At 44.0% G+C, this 18,569-nt stretch overlaps 1 protein-coding gene across 2 annotated transcripts in view; it reads right to left on the reverse strand.

The window, feature by feature from the left end:
• Positions 1–18,569, reverse strand: part of LOC139765478 (glutamate receptor ionotropic, kainate 2-like) — a 123,494-nt gene that overhangs the window by 69,009 nt on the left and 35,916 nt on the right. For both annotated transcript variants that reach the window (XM_071693017.1, XM_071692924.1), the window contains exons 7-9: positions 14,902–15,159; positions 5,546–5,663; positions 2,261–2,340 (exon numbers count right to left, since the gene is read on the reverse strand). In XM_071693017.1, coding sequence (XP_071549118.1) covers positions 2,261–2,340; positions 5,546–5,663; positions 14,902–15,159 — 456 coding nt within the window. The remainder of the gene's footprint in view (positions 1–2,260; positions 2,341–5,545; positions 5,664–14,901; positions 15,160–18,569) is intronic.

Consider the following 18,569-nt stretch of genomic DNA (forward strand, 5'->3'; position numbering starts at 1 on the left):
CGGTGGGGCAGAGGGAGGAAGGGTGGTGTGGTGGTGTGGAGCGAGGGGAGTCCAGGTGAGAGGCAGGACTGCCAAGGAGAGGGACGGTGGACTCGCTCGCCATCCGCCTTATCGTCCATACCTACATGACAGTACAGTAGTGATGGTTGGTTTCGCGTGACCTTATTATATACGGCGCGATCGTCGACGAGATCTTAGATTCATCAGCGGGAAATTACAACCTGCTACGAGTTTGTTACACTGACTCTCCCTCTCTCTCTCTCCTCCCATCTCTCTCTCTCTCTCTCTCTCTCTCTCTCTCTCTCTCTCTCTCTCTCTCTCTCTCTCTCTTTAGCACACAGTCGTCCTCCACATTTTTACAGTCTATCTCGCACACAAACCTTGAAGACATGTAATTCACACGACTCGTTCTTCACAACTCTTCATTTTCATGCACTGGGCGCTACTTGCTAGCCTGGCCTTCTGGCAAAAATCTCTTTGTACTTACACACAAGTCAATATTCTCCCCTTTCCTCTCTATCTCTCTAACTCTATTAACCTCTGTCTCTCTGTCTCTATCCCTTGTAGATAATGTTTTCTAAAACTTCAGTATAAATGAAGCTAGACAGAAGGGTTGACCAAGGCCTTCTGAAACACCTGCAGATCCCCCAGGTAACTTCTCGACGCGTCCAGCATCAAGAGATGCATCAGGTAGATGAACTTTCAAGATCATTTCATACGATTTGTGAAAATCATACCTAACGTCACTGGATGATAATTACTGACTAATACACTTATTATGTATCATACTATTGATGATTACCCCCAGGATTGCTTTCTCCGGAAGGAGGGAAATGTAGACTCCTTTTGGGGGTGAGGAACTCTCTGACAAGGCTACTCACGGTCATAGACTCACTAAAGGTGACTTTTCACTCGTGGTGTAACCTCGAGCAGGCGATGCCCGGTAACACACACAAACACACACACACACATATATATATATATATATATATATATATATATATATATATATTGATAGCCTTCTGACTAACAATGCCAATCACATTCACTTCCTCTTCGCTTAGCTTGTTCCGCGGGTCCACAACGGCGTCCCTCATGAAATTCTCTGTCACGTCCCTCCGTACAATTTTCCCTCCTAATTTCCCATTATGTTCCTCTTGTTCGAAATTCTCTTTATGAATTCAGATAACTGCTTTATGCTGGCGTCGTCGTTGTCGTGGCCTCCACGGAATCATGAGATTCTCCAAGTCTCTCCTTATCCTTTCTCCTTTTTTTTTCTCTCTCGAAGTCAGCAGATCCAGGGTGTCTCACCTCTCTAAGTGAACCGTCTCGCTCAATTCTAGTCCCGTTCTCGAGGCATTCCCTTTGGCCCCTTTCCTGCCGTTGGCTGCCGACCTCAAGGCGGAGAGACCTGAGCGTTGTGGTGTAACATTCCAGATCGAGTAGAGAAATAAGGGGACGTATAGCGTTCCCTGAACACTTATGTGGTGTCACTGGTTAGTTGGTTGGTTTGGATTTTAGGTCGACCAACTAATAAGTGCCTGAGTCATTAAGGCTATTAGCGTCAAGCTACATGATAACGACGATGATACAGTGATGCCAAAGTCCGCTACACAAGTTCTCAAGTCCCACAGCAAGGCTGGCAACTGGGTAAGTTGCGGTACGAAATTACGGTTCGGTTCTGAATTCATTTGGACCATAAGTCCATTCCGAAATTAAGTATGATAATTTTTTTTCTTCAGGTATATACAGTACAGAACTTTCGTGCACTTTCCTACCACTGAAGTTTTCCCCCAATATTTTTTTCCTTTCCTGATCTTCCTCAGATTTTCAAGGAGCGTAATTTTCTCAGGTCTTGCAATACAGAAACTTTCTCAGATCTTCCATTACCTTCTGTTCCTCGGATCTCTCAACGCTTTATCCTTCTCATGTCTTCCAGAACTTTCTATTTATCAAATTCTCCAGCACTTTCACTTCCTCAGATCTTCCAGCACAGTAGCTTCCTCAGATCTCTCAGTATTCTAACTTCCTCAGTTCCTCCAAGGCACCTAACTATCTGAGATTGATACGATAACTTCTTCAGATCTTCCAGCACTTTCACTTCCTCAGATCTTCCAGCACTTTCACTTCCTCAGATCTCCCAGCACAGTAGCTTCCTCAGATCTTCCAGAATCATTATTACCCCCATAAATCATGCAATGTCATTGTGATCCTGAACACACCTTTCTCTCTAACACAGATAAGGAACTTTCGTACTTACCCTGAAGAAGGCCATGGTGGAGCCGCCCTCCAGTGTGCCATACTCAATCTCGTTCTGCTCAGCCAGGTCCTCAGCGCTCTCTGGAGGACGACAACACAAAGTATATATATCTGTAATCAGTATGATGATGGTAGGGTGGGGTGATCATTCACATAAATAGTCTAACTTATTTCATGAAGCTTCATTTATAATCCTAACATGCAAGGAAACCATACAGCATCGTCACTTTTAAGACCTCACACTCGTCTGTATTTGCAGAGATTATTGTTAAATAGTCACAATTTTAGCACCTATGGTGACATAAGATTACCTTCCTCACATCATATTGACATCGTGGCACTATATAGTTGCTACCGTCTCTCTCTCTCACACACACACACACACACACACGTCAGCTGATACCTCCCTAAAGAGGAGCATCCATAATTCTTTGAGGAATATATGAAAAATAATACTGTATTTATGTACATAACCGGAGCATCATCTATGCAACCACTCGGAGGTGTAACATAAAGTGACTTTAATCGAGTGACAGCATTTTCCCTTGGCAATGATTGGTGTAATTCAGCTCATGTAAATGTTCCATTCCTTTTCACACTTCCTGCCACTCCTCGCATTGTGCGGAACGTTATCAGCCAAATCCTACGACCCGCTCAGCTTACTTACACCTGTCACACATATTCCTTATGAAGTGTAGTAATGAATTCCCTCAAAATAGAGGATCTAATCAAACAAACCACAATAAGGATATATACACCAATAGTTTCCGATAATGATCCCATATCTTTGTAAGGACGTCAACACACTGTATACTCACCTGACCACCACAAGACATCATTATCATAACCTTCTACCTCTTTCCTTCCGTTCTATTGGTCACCTGTACTTTGAACAGGGTCAATATATTTTACCACCTGGGGAAAAACGTAGAAAATGAGATCGTTCTCAGTCTTTCGTCGGTTCCAAAATCCTTAATGTTACAAAAAAAGAGAATAATTTCATATTTCATTGTTTCCAAATATTATTCTGTTCATGGTTAAAACATAGATATTTAGATAATCTATATAACTCAAGATATTAGAATACTATGACGATATTAGATTATGTCATGGGAAGCACATTAACCATTTCCTTCAAATGATAAAAGTTTAATACAGTCGTATGTATACCACAAGGATTTGAATTCTGTATATTTCATTAACTGTATATTCCAAGTCCTTCCCCAGTGAAGGCTGTCGTCACAATTTCTTTCCCTGATGGTTCTGTATTTTTCAGAATCTTCTGGTTTTGTGACTGTTAAAAGAAAAGTAATGTTTCTCCTGGAAATTGAACGACAGAATTATACAGAATTCTGTAACTTAAGCTTTATATATTAGGGAAATTTCTACCATGTGCATCCTCAATGAATGTGTGTGTGTGTGTGTGTGTGTGTGTGTGTGTGTGTGTGATCCTCTATTTGCACAGGACGGGTAAAGAGTTGTATATACTCGTGAGGCCTCTTCTACTGAACTGTTCTAGAGTATCTAGGAGCCTTTGGAACATCTGTAAACTGACGGTATACAGAGTTTGCCTGTATAAGCTGTTCCAGCCAACCCACACGGTCACTACTGGAGACCAATCACTTCTGTTACGTCCCTGAGAGCAAAGTCCGGCTTCATGTTGTGGTCCCTCTGGTACTGTATCTCGTGACGAACCGTACACTGTCAACCTCGACCAAATGATATCACACTTGAGGGTCAGCTCTCTGTCTCTCTCTCTCTCTCTCTCTCTCTCTCTCCCATTATGAACAGATGTGTGTAGCACTCAGTTCTTTCACCGTGGCTCAGCGCTCTGTGCTGAGGTACGTACCACCCTCTGTGTTAACTCTCCCCCTCTGGACCTTCTCCATCACAAGATTTTTGTGTGCGTCTTTTACGTGCGAGGCCAAACTTGAGGGACGTAATCTAATTTGGGTCCGTGTTGTGAGCCGTTTACTACATATCTTAACTTAATTCGATTTGATTTGAATATTTTGAATATTTGTCAGAAAACAGTCCGCTTCTTTCCCTGTTTTGCAGCTGTGAGTGCCATGGACCATGAAGTCACTTTCACGAACTGATTCCTTTAGCTTATTTTCTACCAGGTAAGAACAGCACCGAGGCCTTTATTCACTGCCTTGTCTTCATTACATTGCATATACTAGGACTGAATTTGTCTAGGTTACCCTGTAAGCTGGAGTCTGTCTACGTTACCCTGTAAGCTGGAGTTTGTCTAGGTCACCCTGTAAGCTGGAGTTTGTCTAGGTCACCCCTGTAAGCTGATGTAATCATTCTTAAACTTTATTTCTCTAGTGGCCTTGGCGTCATCCGTCATCATGTTTCATTAAGCGCTCTGTCCATCCAACACGTTGCTCACATACACCAAGAAGATCCCAACACCGAGTCCTGCGGCACGCCATTAGTGACCTCAGCCCATTTCAAGAATTCTCCTCTTACCTGCGACCTCTGTTCCCTCCCACAAAGGTAATCTTCTGCTTCTTTCCCTAGATCCTTGATCTACCTCCGATGGGGTAGTGGGTTAAAAGCTTTTTTTATTGTAGTCCAGAAAAATACAGTCTACTCAACCATCTCTTTGATCTCAGATGAAGCTCACCGTCACAAAAGTCCAGGAGATCCGTAATGTATGTCCCCATCTCACCGTGCTAATGATGGGGAGGCATTCTCCTCCCTCCACAGTGGAAACACATTTTTAGATTTATCATTCCGTTCCTCACAAATGTCTTCATCAACCTCACTAGTAGTTCTCTCAAACACTTTCTTAACCTAATCAGCTGCCCTTTAACTAGCTCTTTTGCCTCGTTCACATACTCTTTAAAATTTCTCCACTCCTCCCTCCTTAGCTTGCAAAGCCAGAGAGGAGATATCACCCAGACACACACACACACACACACACACGCCCCACCTTGTTCTCACGCTGCAGCCAACCCCCTCACCGGCCTGACCACAGCTCCTCCACCCGGCGTTATGGAGGCATGAGCATCACATCATCAGTCACACTGTTACCAGATTTCAAGATGAAGATCCACAAGTTCTAATCTTCCATGTTTTTTCTTTTAGTTTTTCTGATGTTTGATGTACATAGAAATCATAGTCGTAAATAATTCTGCTTTAGAAATCAAGAACAGACAATGAAAAGTTGATACTTAACGTTCATAGTATGTTAAGTACATCATAATGGAAACAAGAAAGACTATATAAGAGGTTCAGTGAATATCAAATATGCTGTGTCATATATGGCAAAACTTACCTATAGGTGTGATCATTCGCTCGACGGTGAGGAAGGCTGCCAGGTTGGCGGTGTAGGAGGAGATGATGATGAGGGTGAAGAACCACCAGATGCCGCCCACGATCCTCGTCGACGCCGCCTGCACGCACAGACACACACACTCACACACCGTCACCACCTCTTATAACACAGCTTGAGCAAGAGGCATTATCCTCTGGCCCTCCACCTTCTCCCAATTGTATCGGGCTGGGCTTATAAGAGGACCAGATGGTCTCTTTTTTATCAAAATTACTTTCATGGTGTTTTGGTCATTTGAACGTACTATCATCTCTCTCTTTCTATCCGCTTTATCATCTATTCATTGAGCTATGATACATCGTTTCCTCGTATCTACCAAGTATTAATACTTTCATTTTTAGCGCCGCCACTCGTATCATATTGCTACCTCAACTCAACGTTTTTCCCGGGTTTAACTCCTCACTCTTACTTATTCTCTCCATCCTTCCCTCAACATCTGTTATACCCATGTACCCAAACATACCCAGAAGCTCTACCCTTACTTCACCCTAACGTCTTACGTGTTTCTATATCTTTCCTTCGTGGCGTCACCTCTTACAGTCTATATTCATGTCAGTCTGCGAACATACCTTCAAAAGCTCCTCCTCATCTGCCGTTCTGCCAGTCACTTGCTGCAGCATAACCACGCTTCATTTCCATACATCAGAGTACGTGGAAAGACGCCTCACGGGCTCTGCCAAACCTGGAGACTCACATTTTTACTTTCCCCATCTTTCCTCGGGATCCAGACCGGTGGCTTGACATCACATACTAACATATTTCAGGTCTTATTCCACTACCATCACGACACGTATCCCCCCCATCCCCAGTTTCTGAATCTCATCAGCCATAGAAAAAGTTAAAACCCCCTGCAGCACTTACCGTTCTCCCTTTATACCTATTCATTTCAGATCCATGATAACTGTGTCTATTTGATGTTGTGGTAGCATGCCCTTTGTTGTGCTTCTTTCTGCTCGTGTTCTTCTCCTAAGATTCCCGTCCTCATTCTCTCTCTCTCTCTCTCTCTCTCTCTCTCTCTCTCTCTCTCTCTCTCTCTCTCTCTCTCTCTCTCTCTCTACCTCCTTCTCCAGGAACCTCACCGTACTCCATCTCTCGATAACCCCGCTACACTCAGGCGTATCTGAATACAAGTTCCTCCCTTCCTGTCTCCCGGTCTCTACACTTCGCGTGGATCCAATAGTTTTCCCAGCATCTCTCACACTCATCGGATCCTGAAAACACCCCTCCCGGGAGCAGTCTGCGTTCTGTACCAGTCATCTCCTTGCGAATGTAATTCCTTGAAATCAATGTAATGTTACGTGCTTGCTGAGGAAAAGTAATTTCTTCTGAACCGATTACATTAAACTTATACCAGTGCTTCGCTCTAGATCCTCGCATCCCGAATATGAAAGAGAGGCAGTTGAACCCGAGTGAGAATATCCTACAACAAATTGCAACAGTTGTTCATTGATGTTTACGGACGAAGACACCAGCATGGAAAAATGAATAGATACTTGTATTCCAAGTCTCCTTTATCAAATCTTGATACGTAAAATGCTGCATCTTTCCTAAATATTAGAGAATACATACAGATACATATAGCAGTAATCATAACATCATGATATGTACTTTCACCAAAATGTTATCACGACGCTGTGAGGAGAACGGCGCAGTCCAAGAGTCCTTTTTGTGCTCGACTCCACAATAACTCACACAGACAGGAAGACCAGAGCTCAACACCAGGAACCAACGGGGAAGGAAAGAAATTTTTTTTTAGATTTCATTCAGGAAAAATATTTTTCTTCTCGCAAAGCCACAGATTTTGTATGAAGTACATCTTCCTAGATGTTTAGTTTATCTATTAATATTTTTTTCTATCTAGTTTTCCTCTCTCTCAGTTGAGATACCCTTACAGTCTCCTAAACCTTTTGTTCTCCACAGTGAGTCTACGTTACCAGTCACTAACCCTTCCCACCCTTACGTAGAACGGTCACAAGCTGTGTGTGTACCGCGGGAGAATTCGTCCCTACGCGTGTCCCTTACCTTGAGGGAACTTGGAATGGCGCAGCAACTCAAGCAGGATGCAGTCTAGATTCATTCGCTCTTCCATTGTTGATGAAGGTACGTTCAAACACCTCAAATCATTATACACATTATTGCGAATCGTTCTTGATCTCTTATAAACCCTTTGTTTAACCTAAACTCCAGCATAGACTCTGCCATAAGACAGGAATAACCTCTCAGTGAGGTGATTATACAATGAACACAGGTAAACAAAAATCAGTTCCTGGACGAGATGTCGCCACCCGGCGGCTGAGCTGAAAATAGAACATATGTAATGATTCCTCATTAAGGTGCCATTTCACACACTCTATATATATATAAAGCTTACTGATTGTAAATGCATGACATAAGCTCACACATCACACCAGAATACCTCACTGGATACTCTAACATGTATAAACTCCTAGTTCAGTAAGCCTACTTGAAATGGGTATTTGGTGACCAGGTGATCCATCAGTCCACAGGTGGTCCAGGTACCTCATCTTCTGAAACCAGATATTCTATATACTAGGTTTTCCAGAATCCAGGTCATTCAGATGGGTCACGGTACAAGTTGGTCTGGACACCAGGTGTTCCAGACACCAAGTACTTCGGGCGTCACCACATTCAAGCACCAAGCGTCCCAGTCGACGGGGCGTTCCAGGTACCAGAAGTCTAAGGGTACCAGGCAATTCAGGAACAGGTTGATTAAGAAACTCTGTGTCTTCGGCACTAGTTACCCGAAGCAGTAGCTGTCCTCGGCACAATTTGTCGTAATCACCAGTTCTCTTAGAAGACAAGTTATCCTAAGCAGTTACCCTGGGTATATGCTGTCCTAAGTTCTACCTTCTCCTAAGAACTAGTGATCCCAAGCACTAGCTGTTCTGGGTACTAGTCCTTCTGAGCAGAATCTATCCTAGGCACTAGTAGCCCTTGGTACTAGTCGCCCGAGGCACTAGTAGTTACTGTCGGCCCTATGTGTTCAGTGGACCTGGTTTCGTCACCGAGGTACTGGCAGGGCTGAGGCACAACACTGTAAGCTACCATAGAGACCGTGTAAGCACCCGTGTATCACTGCAGAACGTCAACATAGCAAAGTGGCAACGCGGCTTCTACTACAGGCAAAGGTCATGCAGCTATTACCAGGCTAAGACATGACGGATCCTTCGTCCAGACAAGCACCACAGATCTGACGTCACAACTGTCAACGTACAATTGTTATGTATCAAAACTTTATCATGAAGTTTGTCCTCTTGAATGGGGGAAAAAAAGAGAAGTCTCTGGAATCATGACGTCAAATTCTCTTGGAATCATGACGTCAAATTCTTCTGGAATCATGACGTCAAATTCTTCCTGGAATCATGACGTCAAATTCTCCTGGAATCATGACGTCAAATTCTTCTGGAATCATGACGTCAAATTCTGCCTGTTTACATGCAGTAAGGTCACTGTGGCCCTAGTCAGTTCACGGAAGAAGGACGTCTGTCAAGGACTATATACTATGATGGCAGAAGCTCAATCTATCACTATCCTTTCCATACTGACAGAGAGGAAAAAAAAAAGAATCTTTGACATAACGCGTTTTCCAGAGGTCTGACGCACTCGTGGTTGGATAACAAGAGAACACGAGAGATGGGGCTGAACCTAGTATGGAGGTCTGGGTGAGAAGACTTATGTGAGACACTGTACGTGGGAGTGGGGGGTTTTTTTTTTTTTTAAGGGACGGGGTGCCACGCCCGGCCTGCCGAAGGGGAATTACATTATGCCTGCTGGTGACAGGGACGTGGAGGGTTGCCGCACATAAAGATGTTCCCCAAGTTAAGTCTCTGACCAGCACGTAGGCTGCCCGAGGAGAAAGGACAGTTCAAAAAGGTGCTTACATTCTCTATGGCAGAGGTAGCGGAGTAATCCAATTACATGAGGAAAGCCTTACAGTTCTACATACACAGAGATACAAAAGCAGAAGAGAGGGAACTACATGCCTGGAAACTACAGGTGCGAGTTACATGCCACAGGATGATTATGAAGCTACTGATAAAAGAAACATAAGAATATATCGGAAAAGAATATGTGATAATGGTAATGAGAAACTAGAAAGTCATTCATTTACCTTTAGGAGATAAGTGGTTAGAGTTGGATCAGACATAGGATTCTTACTCCTATAGGAGATAATTTGTATACCATCTTATCCCCTCCTCCCACCTCACTCAGTATCATACAACAACAATCATTACCGTTTTAACACGTTACGTCATGATGATTGCAAGGTGCCTCTATTTATCAACGACTTCATCAAGTTATCGTGAAGCTTAGTTGGTCAGCCTCTCTGATCCCACAAGTTTCAGATGATCGGAACATCATACAGAGATGACGACAATTCTCAAGACCTTCCAAGGTTAAGCTGGGTCGTGGAGTTAATTGCTTTTAATGATTAGCATGAGCTTAAAATGTGAAGTGACCCCGAGAGGACTCGGGAAAAAATAACCCCTATTTTTTTTTAAGAGAATTTATCTTTAAGAAGTTCATAATTCATCCCATAAGATATTCTACTTATAGGTTACTACGATTCTGAAGAACGCATAAAAGTGACTGATGCGACAGGCAACTGTCTTGAGTTCGAGAGGAGTAAGAACCTAAGTGTGGTCGAACCACTGCCCCTTGTGGCAATCCTATCAACTCATGTATTAACTGTGGCCCAAGTGTCCACCTTCTCTGCAGGGAGTAACTGAGGGGTTGTGATAAAAGACTGATAATGATAACACGAGTTGGTACTACCCAACCATCATCACTCGTTGGGATCGGGTCAAACTAATTCTTTTGACCTGACATGTGGTATTGATGGTGCAGTGGATGTGGCCTTTGACCTAATGATTACGTTTCAGTTCAAAGGCCAGTGATTTCGAAAATACAGTGAAGATGTAGGGAGGTGATAATGATGAACTTTGACCTGGCTAGTAAGGGTGTAGAGATGATGAGAGTCTTATGAAAATGTGGGTACAGTGAAGATGAAGGGGAAGCTACGAAAGTGTAGTGAAAATGAGGATATAGAAAAGATACAGAGTGGTAAGGAAGGCCTTTGACGAGCTTCAGGCCAATGGGGTAGATGGCGCAGTCAAGCAGGCAGTGGTTGCGAAGATGTAGTGAAGGATAGTGTAGATGGTACCTGTACGGGTCTACTGAAGGTGAGGATTTAATGAAAATGAGGATGTAATGAAGATGGCCTTTGAGATATATATATATATATATATATATATATATATATATATATATATATATATATATATATATATATATATACACAGGTTTAAGGATGATACAGCAAGGATACTGATGTTTCTCTCTCTCTCTCTCTCTCTCTCTCTCTCTCTCTCTCTCTCTCTCTCTCTCTCTCTCCCTTCCTCCCTGCCCTCGCATTTAGCACAAACTTATATAATCACCACAAGCAAGAAACTTATCATTCCTCTGGTCATGCAAAACAGGCAATTACCGAGCGAGAAAACATTTCTAAGATTTTGAACAAGTTATAAAGAGACGGACAGACAGTTGGAGGATGTTACTGTTGGACCAAGCATTTCTCTCTTTTCCTCACACTCCTGCGGAGCAGCAAAATTCCTCTAAAGACACGTAATGAAATCAACTGTTCAGAAGAAGAATCTACTTTAAAATTTCCTTGACGTCTTTGCGTTTTTTTTTTTTCTGACGACCCAAATGTAGACATAGTTTACAGAATTATGGTACACGAACAGCCTGGCCAACCTGTCCTGGTTTAGTACACTGGTTTAAGATGGAAGATATGCTCATGAAAGAGACGGGATGAATTTTGGGTCTTATTTCCTCGTGCAGATTTTGTTAATATATCGCCATTATTCCACGTCGTTAGAAACATATTTATTCTTATTTTAACGACAGTCTGTCATCCATGGCAGTGAGAAGAGTGCAGCGGTGAGAGGAGCAACAAGGCAGTGAAAGCAAGGAGAGTACTAGCGCGGCAGTGAAAATAGCTGAGAGAGATTTTACAAGTTCAGACTCTCGCTCTCTCGCTCTCTCTCAAGGTTTTGCTTGCCATCCTTAATCCAGGCCTAACAAGGGACTGGCTTCCCGCATAAGCCAAGGCTGAACATTGTACAAAAAGATAAAAGACGGAACTTGAACGTGAAAAAGTATAAGGAAATGGCCGTGACTATCTCGGAGACATTGAATACGACAGAGTCGGGGTTTCTTTGACCAGGGAATAGTTTGTTGAACACCTTCCTAAACCTCATTTGCGACGTCCAGTGAAATCCCCACAGTTCAGCTGACGATATGCAGCTCACATGGAATGACTGACGTACGGCAAGACAATAACACGTCTTAACAACTAGCTGTTACGGGACACATGAAGGTTTATACGAGAAGAAAATGAATCAGATAATCATAATCTTCTCTGAAGTGTGAGGGGGAGTTTGACACACAGTGAGATAAGTACAGTAATACAGTAATTCTCATCTGAGGTCCTCGGGTGCTCCTCTCTTTCAACACGTACTAAACCTCGAGTTTCGAGATCTTCCTAGCATGCCATACCGGAGCACAGAGTGTGAGAGACTGTATAGCAAACGACATGGAACCACTCGGAGCTGTAAATGGTAGTGGCTCTGTGCTGCTTTCGAACGGGTTCGCATCCCAGTCTGGTATGACACACACGGGTTCGCATCCCAGTCTGGTATGACACACACGGGTTCGCATCCCAGTCTGGTATGACACACACGGGTTCGCATCCCAGTCTGGTATGACACACAAGGGTTCGCATCCCATTCTGGTATGACACACACGGGTTCGCATCCCAGTCTGGTATGACACACACGGGTTCGCATCCCAGTCTGGTATGACACACACGGGGTTACACTCCAGTCTGGTATAACACGGGTAACACACCTTAGTCTGGTATAACACACACAGGTATACACCTTAGTCTGGTATAAGACACTGGTGCACACCTCAGTCTAGTCCAACACACACACAGGTACACACCCCACCCTTGTATAATACACAGGTACACACACCACCCTTGTACAACACACAGGTACACACACCACCCTTGTACAACACACAGGCACACACACCACCCTTGTACAACACACAGGTACACACCCCACCCTTGTACAACACACAGGTACACACACCACCCTTGTACAACACACAGGTACACACCCCACCCTTGTATAATACACAGCTACACACACCACCCTTGTACAACACACAAGGACACACACCACCCTGGCACACACACCACCCTGGTATAACACACTTTCAAATATGCTGAATAATGAAAACTATTACCAGTTGCTTGACGATTGCAACCAAAATTGTTATCAATATGGAGTTGATATGGAATTCAGCGATGGGTGATGATATCAAATATTTTCGCAATTTGTTTGCCGGTCTACTGAGATGGACGTTCCCTGGGGGACGAGGCACGTATGAAAGTAACAACAGGTTCTTGTAAACACAGGAGGAAATTGTGAGTAGACTGAGTAATATCATCACGAGTTTCGAGGCAAAACCAGACTCACCTGCTACACCCGAATTTCTGTATCCCTTAAAGTCGTCCATTTGCCTGAGATGTCAAATCCTCTGTGAACCTCGAGTGCAAAACGTGGAACAAAAGCAAAACAGAAACGAAAATGGTGATCGTGCAGGAACGTTAGGAGACAAAACCATCATGCAGTGATAAAGAGCTTCTGCAGTGACATTATGAGGTGCTCACCGCTGGCCTGGGGCACTGCCACCACCTCACACCCTCACCATTCATATATTGCCCAATTGGGATTCTTACGAAGCAGTTAATGTACACACTCCTGGTCCAGATCTGTCGGTGTACAGGCTTTGGACAAAGACTTTGGTCGAACATCAGTCATAGTTCGTGCGTGTGTGTGTGTGTGTGTGTGTGTGTGTGTGTGTGATAACAGATCATATCAACAAGAGATCCACACAAGGAAAACTGGCCCATAGTCTATGTAGATTCTGACTCCTTCCTAAGAACCAAAAACTGCGCCTAGTCAAGGGCACGGTAATACATGTCCAAACTTATTCACTTGTACCAAATCACACATACTGAAGTTACGGAGGCTACAAAATGAGACTCTTCGATTCGTCACAAATCAGAAATACCTCTACATTGAAAACACAGAAGAAAGCACACGAACGATTAAAGATTAAACTAGTCTATTCATGTCTAAGACAAGGAGCTCAGAAAGTATGATAGAGACTTGAAGAGAAAGATGATGCAACACACTACAGACACATCCCAGATCTGGACAACAGTACAAACATGGAACATCCTTGCTTCCCTCGAAGCCTCAGAGCACTCAGGGAGGCTCCAGCCATCCACTGATGTACACAATGAACAATGTTTAGCTTAGCTTAGTGAACATAAACCAAAAGATAAAACACGAGTACATACACATCCAAGTCAGCTGGGGGTATATGAGTAAGGCAAAACCACGCTTCCAGTAATCACCAACATGCATCAAAAACTTAACACCGTAATACAACTGAACACAGTGCAATCTTCTCTTCTATTTCAAACTATCCCTTCTCCTGCCCACCTCTTTCTCTTCTCTTCCAACCACCAATAACAAAAGGAAAAAAAGTGTGTTACTGATACAGACTCTCCTTTTACTCCTTCCCTCTATTTGCGATTACCCACAGACAACCGGGCAACGTGATCACCATCAAGATGAAAACAAAGACAGCGTCTCGTCTGTAGCTGAAGGAGGCATTAATCAGAGCTTCAGTGTACACACAGACCCTTGATATGTGCATCACAAGACTACAGTGTAAATAAGATCATGAAAATGAGTGTGAGTACAGTGCAAGGCTACGATGTACCTATGTTCGAGTCCATTCTGCAGTTGCAAGTGTACAGAACAGGTGTATGCAGTACAAAGCTACAGATCATCAGACCATGTGTGCGATTGAATTGAAGGGCTGTACATCATTAGACCATGTGTGCGAATGCGGTACAATGCTACAGATCAAGAGGCCATGTGTGCGAGTGCAGTACAAGGCTATATCTCGTCAGACAGTGCGTGTGAGTGCAGTACAAGGCTCTAGATCATTGTATCTTGTATATGTGTGAGTGTAGAACAAGGCTACAGTGTACAGATCATCTGACCATATGTGAGTACGGTACACATTACAGTGCTCTGATCACCAGGCCGTGTCTGAGTGGCGGTGAGGAGGTGGTGAGTGAGGGAGGGAGGGAGGCGCCCCTGCGGCCGGCCAAGTCTCCACGATACCTTAGGGTTGAGGTCGGAGCCTTGCTGCATGAGGGTACCGATGGTGAACCAGAAGGAGTTGCCCAGCGTAAAGTCGTTCTCCATGATCTCCCTGTTGTTGTGGCAGGGGCTGGGGTTGTGCCACTCGTAGGGGGAGAACCTGGCCACGATGTAGATGGTGGTGGAGACGATAATGTAGGCCAACAGGATGTAGAGCCAGATCTCTACCGCCAGGGGGTTCATAAAGCTAAACAGCTGTGTAGGGACTCTCTGGGGAACCTAGGGAAGAGCAGGGAGGAAGGGGGAGCGAGTCTACATTAGATATCTTAACAGAGCTTAGTAAAGGAAAGCTTACAGAGGTAAAGGCATGGAAATTACTGGTTACGTTGCGTCTCTGCTGCTACTCCGGAGGTGAGGGAATGCTGCAAAGCAAGCAAGTTGGTGCACATGAGGATAGTTTATCGTGTTGATTCACTGGCCATTTTTCTCCTTAATTTCGAAGCTTCATGAACTTACAAGGCCAGTGAACCCTCAGCACGGGTATAAAATATCCCTCATGCGACCGACCTGTGCTGGAGGAACTGACCTTGGGGTTGAGTCCCGAGCCCTGGCGAAGCAGCGTGCCAGTGATGAACCAGAAAGAGTTGCTCACACTGAACTGGTTCTCCACCACGTCGCTCTCGGCGTTGCAGGGGTGCGGGTTGTTCCACTCGTAGGGCGAGAACCTGGCCATGACGAACATGGTGAAGGAGACGAGGACGTAGGCGGCCAGGACGTACAGCCAGATCTCCACCGCTAGCGGGTTCATGAAGGAGAAGAGTCGAGTAGGCTGGCTCGTAGGGATCTGAGTCACGGGTGGAGGTACACAACAGTTGAAGCTAAGGTCTTCAGCACTCACCCGCCCGCCCACTCACCCACCACTCCAACAATCCCCAAAGTACAAAGTCCAGCTGGAGGTTAGTGGGGAGGTTGAGAAGATAACCATCACAGACCAGGGACCTAGATATACAGGTTAATAATGCCTTCTATTCCCTGATGATGAGTGCAAGGTGAACGGTTACAGAGGTAATGCTTAACAGTATTCAAGGTGGACTAACAAAAATGCAAATCAATTTGTATGTACACGTAACCCTAGGAACTCTGTAGCTATAAAGCTGCTCTCCAATCAGAAGCAGGGAAGTGAGAGACCTCTTTGGAGCGCTAAGTTTCTGAAAGCGACTGAGGATGATACAGCCCAACAAACAATGACTTTTCACTCGCAGCGTAACCACAAGCAGGCGATATATATATATATATATATATATATATATATATATATATATATATATATATATATATATATATATATATATATATATATATCGTTTAACAGTTCATAAGAATACAAAACATTAATACTAAACACTTGAAGCTACAACCTACCTCCCTTCCTCTCTCTCTCCTCTGACTTCTCAAATTCTCGTTTTCTTTCATTCTTCCTCAAACTAGAAGCAAACGTATATTTCTTCTCAAGTCGGGGATTCAAGCAAACGTATCATACTTAATTCCGGTCTCCTACTGGCGAACCGCTCCGTCAACACACAGGAGGGCCTCATCTTCCGCCTCGACACGCCGGCGACACGGAGGAACAGGCCAATACCTGTTAGTTTAGCTTAATGGAATTCTCAGAGTCAATATTAGCATCCCCGAGCTTCAGCGAGAACCATTCACTCGTCAACAGTTTTGGCGGCGGGGATGAAACTTTGGAAAACCTCGCCTCCGTGCGATATTCACAGCCGCCCAGCCAGCCCCCGTTGAGAGAATATCATGGAATATCTTGACTCCTTCTCTCATCAGAGATTTACATCAAGAAGAATGAATGATTATCATCACTCACATCTAACTATCTCAGGATCATTATTTCCCTACAGTCTCAGGATGAGAGAGAGAGAGAGAGAGAGAGAGAGAGAGAGAGAGAGAGAGAGAGAGAGAGAGAGAGAGAGAATCATCCCTACAGACACTTTAGGGACTTTGTAAACCATCCTCCGTCAGTACCAGAGAAGCCTTTTCTCTAGGATTATGAACCCGGAGATCCCTTCAAGTGTAGGAGTTATCCTACCCTCTCTCCCAGCGCTTCGCCGAGAGCTTCGCCAGCTTCAAGCGTTGCAAATTTTTCGTGAAAAGTTTGATATTACAGAAGACACCTGTCAATAGTCTTACACTAGAGGCCTCTAACTACAGACCTGCGTGTGGAGAGAGAGAGAGAGAGAGAGAGAGAGAGAGAGAGAGAGAGAGAGAGAGAGAGAGAGAGAGAGAGAGAGAGAGAGAATGTGACCGTAGTAGCGAAGTCCCCTAGAGAGTATAACTTTGAAGAACTCAGACCGAAAGTTTTACCCACGAGATGTGAATAGAGTCACGAGACGTTAGCTCTACCTGACGAGACATGATGAAGCATTGTACTCCATATGGCAAGTAATTAGGAAACTCTATATTAGCATGGACGACCCTGGCCACTTAAGCATACTACGTATAACCATACGTGTGTGTGTGTGAAGTGAGAGGCTGTTTACCGTTGCCTGGAGGGCTGGATGGCTTCTGTATCAGCGGAGTTGAAGATAATCGATTAAACCGCAGGAAGGAATCACTTCAGAGAGGTTCATTATCATCACCTGGCAGTGGGACAGATCCCTGAACTCTTCGCCTGACAACATGACTATATTTATTCCATGGGAAATTCCACTTCATGCATGGAGTCATGCGAAGACCATGATCTCCGGAAGCCCCCCCCCCCCGTACTCATGGTTAATCATGATAGGATAACATCAACACTTGATGATCATAACGCGACGAAAATTCATAATCGGAACATATAAACTTTATACATGATCCATATACATGGGTCTTCATACATGATCCATATACATGGGTCTTATACATGATCTATATACATGGGTCTTTATACATGATCTATATACATGGGTCTTTATACATGATCTATATACATGGGTCTTTATACATGATCCATATACATGGGTCTTTATACATGATCCATATATATGGGTCTTTATACATGATCCATATACATGGGTCTTTGTATAATCATGAATAACCTTCATCTACCAAAAGAGTATGCCTCATACACACAAATGAAAGGTGTCTTCAAAATACGCTCTTAAGCTTTGCGGCTTAGCGACGCCAACATATATGATACTAATGCGTATGTAAGAATGCTAACAGTAATTAACCATTGCCTTCTGACGAGGCTGTTTGTTATAGCGGAAGAGAACAGAAACTCATCGATCATTGAGGCAGGAGTAGAAAGACAGAGAGAGTTTTCGTATACAAACCATGGAAGCTTTTCATGTAGCTATGGAAGAGCACATAATGTCAGTCGTGGATTTGAAGCGAAACATTGATTAAGTCTGTGATCAAACGTGTCCGTGGTACTGCCTTCAACTACGCTTGCGGAGAGGTCTGTACCTCCAAGGAGACGACGAACTCATGCAAGACCATAAACCTTTCACTGATGCGCAGACGACGCGCGCAGTTCTCGTATGAAGACCACCAGGCTTACAAACATTAGATTGGAGGACACGCCTATCTGTTGACGCGGAGCTGTGCATGGAGACTTTTCGTGACCCTATTCACGAATCTGCACGAGATGAAAGTTAAAAGTTGGATCTGGTGGCAACTGGAGGGTATTCCCTCGT

This window comes from Panulirus ornatus, chromosome 1, assembly GCF_036320965.1.
Source record: "Panulirus ornatus isolate Po-2019 chromosome 1, ASM3632096v1, whole genome shotgun sequence".
In the NCBI taxonomy this organism is placed as follows: Eukaryota; Metazoa; Arthropoda; class Malacostraca; order Decapoda; family Palinuridae; genus Panulirus; species Panulirus ornatus.